General features: G+C 42.0%; 1 protein-coding gene across 1 annotated transcript; it reads right to left on the reverse strand.

The window, feature by feature from the left end:
* Window positions 1–10,531: 10,531 nt before the first annotated feature.
* Window positions 10,532–12,177, reverse strand: LOC147631766 (zinc finger CCCH domain-containing protein 17-like). Its single transcript, XM_086808301.1, has one exon. The coding sequence runs from the start codon at window positions 12,040–12,042 to the stop codon at window positions 10,675–10,677; it is 1,368 nt and encodes a 455-aa protein (XP_086664427.1). The 5' UTR covers window positions 12,043–12,177; the 3' UTR covers window positions 10,532–10,674.

Genomic DNA, 12,177 nt, shown 5'->3' on the forward strand with positions numbered 1-12,177 from the left:
ACTTTCAGTATTTTAGAGTTATGGTTGAAAAGCAATTAGGGAAATATGTAAAGTGCCTAAGGTCAGATGGAGGGGGAGAGTACTTCTCCAATGAGTTATCTGAATTTTTGAAGAAGAATGGTATTCGGAGACAGTTTACATGTAGGTACACTCCGCAGCAAAATGGAGTTGCTGAGCGGAAAAACATACACATTGCTGAGATTGCGCGAGCATTGATGGAAGAGAAGAATATGTCGCATAGCTATTGGGTTGAGGTTGTTTCTACAGCAGTTTACATCATGAACAGGACTCCAACTGCAGCCATACATGATGTAACTCGAGAGGAGAGGTTTACTGGCAAAAAACCTGATTTGTCTCATCTGAAAGTCTTTGGATGCATTGCATGTGTATGTGCCAGATGAGCTAAGAACTAAGCTGGATCCAAAAGCAAAAAAATGTGTGTTTATTGGATACTCCCTCGAGCAAAAGGGATACAGGTGTTATAACCCTGCTACACGTGAGTTGAGGGTAAGCAGGGATGTTGTCTTTGATGAGATGAGGAGCTGGTATGCTACTGAAAAAGAAGCTGTTGGGGCTGATGTGAGTGGAAATGTGGTTGCACAGAATACAAGTCAGCAATCACAGTCTTTGAGTGGACCAGGAGAGTCCTCATCTAGTGATTCAGTTGATAGACCATGGAGTGGCAGGCTGCGTCATAATACCAGTGCTGCAAATGTGACTAGTACATCACGTAAAGGCAAAGAGAAAGTGGTTGAGCCCCTTTGTATGCCCAACATTTTTGCAGGGCATTCTCATGTTGATGGAGAGTCTAGTGGCTCAGAGATGAGCCTTGATGAGGAGCTTGGGATCCCAGCTATGAGAACACCTGGTGTAAAGAAGGCTATGGAAGCCATGAATGCAAAGCTGCGAAGATCAAGGAGAGTAAAGAATCTTGTGCAGAGGTTTACCTATGATGGTTATGTGGCACATCACTATGCATACATGGCAAAAGTTGTGCAGGTTGTAGAGCCCACATGCATTGATGAGGCTGTTGGAAATGTGTGTTGGGAGAAAGCTATGGATGAGGAGATGGATGCACTATATGGAAATGAGACTTGGGATTTAGTGCAATTGCCTGATGGCAAGAAAGCCATTGGATGCAAGTGGGTGTACAAAGTAAAACATAACAGTGAATGGAAGCATAAGCAGGTACAAGGCTAGATTGGTAGCCAAAGGATATGCGCAGACATATGGCATTGATTATGAGGAAACTTTCAGCGCAGTTGCCAAGATGGCAATAGTGAGAGTTGTGATAGCAGTGGCTGTGTCAAAGAAATGGTCTTTACATCAGATGGATGTAAAGAATGCATTCTTGCATGGGGATTTGCAGGAAGAGGTGTATATATTGCAGCCACCTGGTTATGAGGATGTTTGCAGGTTGAAGAAAGCCTTGTATGGCTTAAAACAAGCACCAAGAGCATGGTCTGACAAGATTTTTCACTATTGGCTTTAAGCCTTGTATGGCTTAAAACAAGCACCTAGAGCATGGTCTGACAAGATTTTTGAATATCTTATCACTATTGGCTTTCATGTAGCCAATGCAGATTTCTCGCTGTATGTGAGACACAGTCATAGATGAGTTGTGCTTGTTATCATCTATGTAGATGACTTGATCATTACGGGGGACCATGATGCGGAGATCTTTGATGTAAAGATCTTACTTCAATAGAAGTTTGAGAGGAAGGATCTGCGGGAGCTCAAATATTTCTTGGGCATTGAGGTGATTAGGTCACCACATGGTATTGGATTACTACAGAGACAGTATGGCTTGGACATGTTGTCCAAGTATGGTATGACAGGCTGTAAGCTTGCCTATCTCAGTGCCATTGGATCAGAATGGCAAGTTCAGTGCAGATTCAGGAGAGATTTTGGAGGATCCTACTATGTATAGGCGCATAGTAGGAAGCTTGATCTACATGACGATCACCATGCCAGATTTGAGCTATGCTGTTGGGTTGGTGTCAGTTTATGCATGTTCCTCGGAAGTCGCATTTGGACGCATTGAGACGCATACTGAGATATGTGAGGTCTACTTTGCATTGTGGACTATTTTATGAAATTGGGACAAAGATATGTGTACATGGGTACACATATGCTGATTGGGCTGGTAGTATCTCAGATAGAAGATCTACTAGTGGCTTCATGTTTTCTTTGGGGAGTGTTGTTGTGACTTGGAGCAGCAAGAAGCAGCCTACGGTTGCTCTATCTAGTACAGAGGCCGAGTACAGAGGTGCTGCTATGGCAGCATACGAGGTAGCTTGGTTGAGAAAGCTACTTGCAGATTTGGGTATATCAGTGGATAGACAAGTAAGTTGTCATTTTCTATGACAACATTAGCAGTATATAGTTAGCCAGGAACCCAGCTTTTCATGCTCGTATGAAGCATATAGAAGTTCACTACCATTTTGTCAGAGAGAAGGTCTTGGCAGGAGACGTTGACCTTGTTTATGTCAGCACACAAGATCAGGTCGCTGATATCTTCACCAAAGCATTGGGTACAGAGAAGCTCCGCAGATTCAGGGCTTCGCTTGGTGTACATGAGATGGAGTTGAGCTCGAGGGGGAGTGTTGAGATATCGAGCTCATCTAGTGAGGCGGTGGACACTGATGACTTGCCTGGGGGATAGGCCCCACAGTTACACCACTGGCATGGTTGGTGAGATCATGGGTGATATGCGGCCAGTGGGATGACAGGCTGTGTGACAGCCATTCTAGAGACTGGCATAGTTATAGCGCCAGCTCATTTACTTGGGTTCACACTATAGAGAACCCTAGTATGTATTTGGTTGAGTACCTTTCATATTGTGTGTACTCTTATCTTTGTATATGGTGTGTTGAGAGTGTTGAGTGAAGAAGAAGAAGAAGATTTTAAGCCTCTCACCTTGTGTGTTCTCTATTAGGGTTTTGTGAGTGTGTGTGTGCCTGCAAGAGCTCAAGCTCTCTTCTCCCCTGCATCTTTTCATAAGTTTGCATGAATATCCAACTAGGGGGCCTGGGAACTCTTTTCCCTGGTGCCCGGGATAAAACGTAACCAAATTCCTAATTGGATCCCATCACGACAGTGGTTGGGCGGTTGGCTAACCCATGGGACTGCGGATGGGGTTAGGCTCGACTGATGGATCCCTAAAATGAGACTAAATTTCTGTTGGTACGATAGATGAAGTAAATCCTGGAAAAAAATTATTCTATGGAAAAGAATCAACGGCTATGCCTCTCAATGAGGAAAAAAGTGTTGGTCTCTATGATCCAAGTGCAATCTTTCCCTTGATCTGACTATGGGACTTACGGGTTTGGTCAGATCAGCTCAATTAGTTAAGGCTTTTGACTACGTTAGAGAAAAGTTATCCTGGAGGAATTACCTGTGCTTTCCGGGCAAGGGAAGGTTTTTCGGGGTTCGGTTTCGGAAGAACCGATGGATTAGTCTCTTATGTCCGGATATCCGTGGGTGAGGCCCCGAGTGTGGGACCCTAGCCCGCGCAAGAAGTGCTGCTTCGGCTGCTAGCACCCTTGAATTCGTTGCGCAGTGGGGACAGGGATCTCACATTCCATCACCAAAAGGTGGAGGGCAGGCACAAATGAATGTTATTTGTAGGTTAGGTCATCTCTCCAAATGTGCCTTTGAATAATAAACTATCAAAACAAGAGCCTAAGCTCTAATACCATGGAAGAAAACATAAAGTAGAATCTTCAAAATAGCAGAAGCAAAATCTTCACAATACACAACACAATAGCAAAATTAAGCTTCACATAATAGAAAGCATTGAATTTTAGAAAGAAGTGGAAAGTAAACAATATTACTACTTGCAAACTCCGATTACAAAATTAACGGTTGTCCGCCCACTCACGTGCTCTAAGGAGATTTAATGGCGATCTAGACAAATTGTAGACAGACTCTAGATGGAGAATATATTGCCTACAAGAGCGCTTGACCACAATGACTCAATGATGTGGCAAAAGATATCAAACTAGTCTATATAGAGTGCCCAAGGTTGGCATCATGGATGTAGGTAGGTCGGCCAACCCACAACTTGGTCCAAAATAACTAGCTTACTAGGTCATCCGAATAGAACCGTATTAGACTACAATAATTTCCCATGGGGATTTTATGCAGCTCCAAGAGACATTTGAGACTGTTTGGACCCTTAAACAATAGGCCCTGAAACTTGAGAATAGTATCTCCTTGGTCTATTGTCTATAGCTCTCACAAATGTGGTCACATAGCATGTACAAGCATGCATCTTAGAGCCATTTGAGATCATTTGGACCCTCAAACAATAGGCCTTGAAACTTGAGAATAGTATGTCCTCGGTTTGTTCTCTATAGAGCTCATAAATGCAGTCACATAGCTCGTAAAAGCATGCATCCTTACTTTGTCACATAGATTACATAAGCATACATCCTACTTGCCGATTGCCAAGTCTACATAAGCCGTCCCCTAGCCATCTATCCACATTTGGCCACCATCATCTAGTGTCTAAACTGGGAACTGTCGATTGCCCAAGTGCTACCCACAACACTACTCTTCATATAAGAGGACTTTCAAAATGGAGCACATCCCACCATATTGATAATACGAGGGTGCAGTATTTGAAGCAAATGCTTTTCAAACATCTTCATTGAATTTTTTTCCCTCACGAACAAAAGAGGTAAAACTTAAAATGGGTTTCTAAAATTTTAAAAAAATTACTCATATTTTCTTACAATTACTTTTGCATTGAAAAAATTGCTCATATTTTGCATTTATAATTTAATAATCTTATTTGTTACTTTTGCAATTGATTACATTTGTTGAAGCATTGCTTCTATATCTATAATTTCAATAAATTATTATTTTTTTAATTATATCTAAATTTGACTAAGCTTATCTTTTATGTCTATAATTTTAATAAAATTTATTTTTTATTATATCTAAATTTAACTCCTATCATCTTTAGTGATATATTATTGAGGTAAATAACTTTACATTGTATTAAGCAAAGTTTTTACATTTATAAGTATTAGAAACTAAAGGTAATGTATTCTTAGAATTATTTATTGAAACCTAAGACCCATTATTTAATGTAATATTTCCAAGTATGTTTTCAAATATTATTTTACTGATATAATTTATACATTCATAAATATTTTATTATAATAATTATAAATTAAAAACTATAAGAGTCTAATAAAAACTAATAAATATATTATAAGGTGAATGAATCTAATTAACTCTCATGGTAAAGAAACTATATTATTTAAAAATTAAAAACTATAGGAGTTTAATAAAAGCTAGTGAATATATTATAAGGTGAATAAATCTAATTAATTCTTATGGTAAATAAAATATAAATTAAAAATTATAATAGTAAAAACATTATGTTACTTCACAAAGTTTTAGAATGATAATAACTTTTAGAACTTAATAAATAATCGTAAATTTTAATATTGTTGAGTTTTTAAATTTTTAATCAAGTTAAATAAAATAAATTCTTTTCCAAATGTAGAAATTACATCACAACAACATCTAAGTTGCAATAATGTAAAAATAATTTAATCATGAATTTACTAGTGGAGCCAACCACATTAAAGATAATTTATGTGCCATTGGTTGTAAATACATATAAACGTTCAAATTCACCTCATGATGTAAAAATAGCTTTTATAAGTTTATTAAACAACATGATGTTCCTAAGTTTTTTAAAAACAAAAGGATTTCTATGTTATCTTCACCACATGTGTCACATAAAGAGTCTTTAGCCAAAGAGGAAAAATTATCTAATGTAAGTGTAGGCTCACAAAAAAATTATTTAGCAAGTGATCTTACCTTATACTTAAGTATAGAACCATCGAAGTTATGCTTTATCTTATACACCTACTCACAATGTAAGGCCTTGTCAACTAGAAATGTAAGTAAATACCATTTCTTAGAAGACCAAGGAGATGATCTGTTTTATGTTGTCATGTTGGGATTGACTGTGAGGAGTGCAATTGATTGTGTGTAACTAACATGATTAAGATTATTGTGAGTAATAGTTGATGAGGATGCCATATGGTTGTAGGCTTATAGATAGTGCATATTTAACATTTACAGTATCATGCATAGTTATTTCATTTATTTGATGAGAATATCATATGGATGCAAGCTTGTACATAGCGCATATTTAACGTTTATAATATCATGCAGAGTTATTTGGCCACGTGCCAACATTTTGTTATTATGTTCGCCACCCATTTTGTATAGTTGGGACATGCTATAATTTGTACATATGTGAGTGCAATTATTCATAGTTGTACCTTAGTTGAATGACTTATGGTTATTTTTGTAAAAGACAAGCCCAATTTTGTAAGGAAATCTAATTATGGCTCCTTGTTCTGATTGTGAGAAAATATCAAAAATACATACGTGTGGAAGTGGAGCCACTCACGTCGTCGAGAGGGAAGATTGCACCCAATGGTTGTCTTGTGTTATTTTTCTTCATGCTTTTATGTGCTATCATATGTTATTCCACAATTTGATTTATTTGTACATGGTCATTCAATTATAGTTTGAAGGCTAAGTGTGGTATCAAAGCCTGCAATGGAGAAAATTCAAAATCTTGCAAACGAGACCTCTTCCTAAAAATCCACATTCATAAATGCAGTCTTCACGTTCATCTAGTGAAGATACCACCCCCACGAGATGCAACCAAAGCTATCATGGACCTTACAATTTCCATGTTGAGAGAGTCACTCCAAAGTGTATCCCATAAGTTCACAAACCATTTAGCAAGTGACCTTGCCTTGTACTTGATTATATAACCATCGCAGTTATGCTTTATCATATACACCTACTCACAACATATGGCCTTGTCATGTGGAAATGTAAGTAAATACCATGTCTTGGAAGACCAAGGATATGATCTTTTCATATCTCTAGGTGTAGAATGAACATTGGACATAGTCTATTTAACAATAAATGCGGTGTGACTCCTACAAATACCTTGAGGGTAGAAACAATTCGGCCCCACGCAAAGGCTGTTGAAGCTTGCCTTCCAAGACATGATGTGCTTTCCTTCTAGGATATGAGAGACAATGTCACCAAATCCATTCTCAAGATTGATAGATAGCCTAGCAACCATGTATGGAGGACCCTATCAAGAACCCTACCTCGACAAAGGATTGAAAGGTTGTAAATTATAATATTCTCAAGGTCGTAAATTATGATATTCTCTGGTATTATTATCATGAGAAAATTCTTCGTATTAAAAAATATCATCCTCACAAAGTTTGGAGCTTCACCATTTGAATTTGGCACGAATTTAAAGATCGTTGCTTATCTTAATTTGATTTGGTTCATGTTAGCTAGCTAACTGTCTACTTATAATTTGGTCCAAGGTGTTTTTAAAAAAAAGCATCACTCACCTCGGGAGGAAAGATTGCACCCAATGGTTTTCTTGTGTTATTTTTCTTCATGTTTTGCCATAGTTTGATTTATTTGTACATGGTCATTCAATTCTAGTTTGAAGGATAAGTGTGGTGAGAGATTACTCCTTCTACTAAGACCAAGTCACTGGTATCAAAGCCAAGGGAGAAATTTCAAAATAATGCAAACGAGACCTCTTCCTAAGAATCCCCATTCATAAATATTTGCATTCTTCACATTCATCTAGTGAATATGCCATCCACGAGATGCAACCAAAGCTATCAAGGACATTACAATTTCCATCATGACAGAGTCTCTCCAAAGTCTGCCCCATAAGTTCACAAACCATTTAGCAGGTGACTTTGCCTTGTACTTGATTATATAACCATCAAAGTTATGCTTTATCTTATACACCTACTCACAATGTATGCCCTTGTCATCTGAAATTGTAAGTAAATACCATGTCTTAGAAGACCAAGGATATGATCTTTTCATATCTCTAGGTTAAGAATGAGCATCCATATTCTATAACAATAAATGCGGTGTAACTCCTACACGAGTAAAAATAGTTCGGCCCCACACTTTACCATGACAAATGCTATTGACGCTTTGCCTTCGTAAGACGTGTGCTTCCCTTCTAGGATATGAGAAACAATGTCACCAAGTCCATTCTCAAGATTCATAGATAAAGAGTTCAATGTTTGACTCCATGGCTAACCTATGCATTTTTTTCAATACAAACCGGTTGAGCTTGAAGGTTATCCTTTTTTTTCATTGTTCCCTGCCATAGAATCCTCTACTTTATAACATTGCACGTTGTGCTTTATCCATGCTTCCGAACTTAATACTAGTGGCCGAATCAAGGTCCACTCACATAGTTTGAGTTAAAATGTTATGAGGATCCACAGTCACAAAGTGCTGGGCAGCAATTGTGAGATGAGAGAGATCAAGGCATAGGAGCACTATCATCTTTTAGATGCCTTCTCCACTTAACCAAAAAGGTTCAGGCCTTTGACAGAGATCATTGATTACCTCAATGAGGAACGCATTGGCCAAGTGAAGCAGTTCCAATGAGAAATGGGCCTAGTGAAGGAGTTCTAGTGACTTCTAAATGAGGAGACCACTCATCAATCATAGTAACAAGGGAAGCTTTGAAGGGAGCTGTGGGCAGCCCAAACAGACACCCATGTGCCTGGCCAGATGCCCAAGGAAAGGTGCCCATGAGAGGGATCTATTAGGGACTAATGGGCATAACTGGTCCTAGACCAGGTCCGCCAGCCCTATAGAAGCGGGGGCTGGATTACAGTGAAAGCGCAAGGTATGAAGGCAAACTCGAGTAGCTAGAGGTCTCCACATAGGCAGAAAATCTGGCAAACAGTCCACCAGCCCATGCGTCAACAATAAGCATGCTGCTTCCTTAAGTACAGTCCAGTCCATTTGGGTGAATTCTTGGGTAAAGATATGTGTGTGGCCCCAAGGCAATGGAAAGTACAGAAAATGGTCCTGCACATGCCTGCCACTGCCCAGTCGGTGTAATTACCCTTGGTAGTTGTTCTGTCAATGATCTCTCCACTAGCACAACTCCATCACCAAATGCACCGCATTCTGGTCTCAATACACATCCTTCATCCCCACGACATATTATGGATATGAATATGGGTAGAAGTATGGTTATGGCTATGGATATTAATGTGGATACAGATATGAAGTACTGCTGTGTAACCGGATGTGGATGTGTTTACCGAATTGGTACAGCTTTGGATATGCCCATCTCAGAGCTTTCCAAGAACAATTTTTTGGTAGTCGCATCACGCATTCATTAACCCTTGTATGTACGACTCCCACAGTGCCACAACTGCAAACTAGCAGGACCACAAATCTGGGTGAGACCATGTTGTGTCTTTCCACATTGCAAATCACCTATGATAAGAACACGCATTTCGATAGCTACCTGTTAAACCAGTTAATAACCTGCAAGTGAGCCACATTTGGCATACATGTCAACTGACACATTTCCAACAAGCTCCATTTTTCCTGCAAACATGTATTTCAGCTTCTTGTCTGTGGTTCCTATGCTGCCACAAGCTCTCAAGCGCAAGCAAAAGTGAAAACATATGGACAGGCACCCTGCAGCAAGTAAAAGTGAAAGCGTATGGACAGACAGCCTGCAGTTGCATAAGTTCAAAACAAATCAGTGCTTCCTTACCATGCCCATGCTGGGCATATCCTGCAAGAAGTGCATTCCATGAGACTGCACCTGCATCTTGACTGAACACGTATCAAACACTTCTTATGCTTTTGCAAGAAAGCAGCATTTGGCATACATATCGACCAATATGTTGCCAACAAGGTCTCTCTCCAATACTTTCTTAGAAATATCGGCGTGTATTTCTTGGCCCTTGCCTGTGGCACAAGCTTTCAAGCTACAAACAAAGGTGACAGCATCTAGTGAGACACCCTCAACTTGCATCCATTCATGACAGTTCAAGGCCTCCTTACCACTCCTATACTGGTCAAATCCTGCAATTAAAGTACTCCATAAGACCGCATCTTGAACTCAAAGCTTGTCAAACAGAGTCTACTTTTGCAAAGTGAGGCTTGAGCCACATTTGGTATACACATCAAGGGCAGTGCCAACATCCAGATCTTTTTCAATCCAGTTCCAGCACTCCCGTCCATCATGTGTAGCATTATCTTAATCACATGCTGTGTGTGCCACTAACCATTTAGAGAACTGTTGTCATCACCCCAGATAACTACAAGAAGTTCATGTCCCTTGAGATTCTGCTGGAAATCCTTAAGAACATCTTCAAAGCTCGTATGACCTGATCATGCCCCGAGCGGAGTGTTGTATGGCTTGGATCATCATAACAGAAGAGATGAGTCATGGGGGACTAACGTGTTAAGTCAGTCAAACAAGGCTTTAATGATGCATTTTATACTACATGCCGCACAAAAGTACCATGTCAAGATCTTATACGACTCATATGCAAGAGTGAGGGCATAGCAAGATGATGACCTGAGGTGCATAACATTCTACTCTCTCTCTCTCTTACACACACACACACGCGCGCGCGCACACACTCTCAGAAATACAAATTGCAGGGCAATAGTAACAAAAGAAATGCAGAAATTCTGTCTGCTATATTAATATCAGCCTCACATTCGCCTTTTTTACAAGATTTTTGGAGGAGCAGTGTGCTCAATTGTTGTTGGAACCTTTCAAAGGGAGGTCGGGTGCCCCACATTATCAGTTCAGTGGGCTGGCTGCCATCTCCAGATGGTGATTCCCCCATCACTGCCACCCAAGAAGAGCAAGCCCGCAGATCCTGTGTCCATCGCCCGGATGGGATCGGCAGTGAACAAGACACCCCTCTCTGTGAATGAGGGCAATTCCAAAATGCGGACTGTGCTGTCACTGTAGGCACAGAAGAGTATGGGTTTGTCGTCTTGATCAACAACCCCGCAGAGAGCCAGCACCGAGGAGCATCCTTCTTTTGCAGCTTCAGGCGGATAGGTGTACTGGAGCTGCAAGACTGGTGATGAGTGGGTGGAAGAAGATGTGTTGAGCCCCCACACCTTAAGGATGCCATCCAGGGAGGTAGAGAACAAATACTGCTCCCAAGCCAGGAGTTTGGTGACAGGCCCCGTGTGGCTTTGAAGCGCTTGCAAGCACTGGCCCGTATTGAGGTCCCACACTCTGATTGTGCCATCCGTAGAGCCGGAGTAGAAGAGTTTGGTGCCGTCGCAGGAAGGCTCCAAGCTTACGACGGAAGCACTGCGACCGGAGAGGGAGGCAGTGGGAAGGAAGGAGGCCGTGGCAGGGTCAAACCTCCAGATCAAGATGGCGCCCTTCTCCATGCCCGCCAAAAGAACATCACCGCAAGAAGCCAGGGAGAGGACTTGGCCACCGTCGGCGGCTTGGAGGCTCTGATGTGTATTGCTGCGAAGGTTCCAGGCCCTCACCTCGTCCCTGAGGCCCAGGAAAAGCCAGTCGGGGTCACAGTAGCTGTTGAAGAGGCAACCCACGGTGCCCCTCATGGGGAGCGCCTCTGTGCATTGGCCTGTGCTGCAATCCCATGCACGCACCATGGAATCTTGCCCCGCAGTGTAGAGCTTTGTGGAGCCCCGCGGGAGGGCGATCCCCGTCACGCAGTGCTGGTGGTCGGCGAGGCAGGTGAGGAAAACTGCGTCTTTCGTGGTGCTGGTGAAATCCAGGGTCTTCTGCCGCTGCTTCCCGGAGTCCACCTCTTTCGCTGCTGGTGAGGGCCTGCGCCAGACTCGAGGGCTGAGCTGTTGCTGAAGCTGTGCTGTGGCAGCCCCTTCTGCTGCTGCTGTAGCTGGTGAGGGCCTGCGCCAGACTCGAGGGCCGAGCTGTTGCTGAAGCTGTGCTGTGGCAGCCTCCTCTGCTGCTGCTGCTGCTGCTGCTGCAGGTGCGGGAGGAGAAGAACCGGCGGGCAGAGCGTGGGCGAACTTGCAAGGCGACCTAGTGCAGCGACCTTGCAACCAGAAAGTGCAGACAGGAACGTCGCGTGGGCGGTGCCTTCTGGGTGCTACTGTTGCGGATGTCGGAGCAAAGGGATGACGATGCTGCTGCTGGTGATGCCGAACGGCGACAGCCATGGCTATGGAAGGAAGCTGCAGGAGAGGCGGCGGCGATGAGGTAAAAAGCTGAGAGCTATGGTTGAGAAAGCAAGCACAACAGGCGGCGATGAGGGCAAGAACGATGACGAAGGCACAGGTCGGACAGGACGGGGG

Source organism: Cibotium barometz, chromosome 14 (assembly GCF_041138505.1).
Source record: "Cibotium barometz isolate CiBa-2024 chromosome 14, ASM4113850v1, whole genome shotgun sequence".
Lineage (NCBI taxonomy): Eukaryota > Viridiplantae > Streptophyta > Polypodiopsida > Cyatheales > Cibotiaceae > Cibotium > Cibotium barometz.

What these genes read in the sequence shown, in the direction of transcription:
- LOC147631766 (XM_086808301.1), bottom strand. Translation starts at nt 12,042, where the DNA reads ATGGCTGTCGCCGTTCGGCATCACCAGCAGCAGCATCGTCATCCCTTT.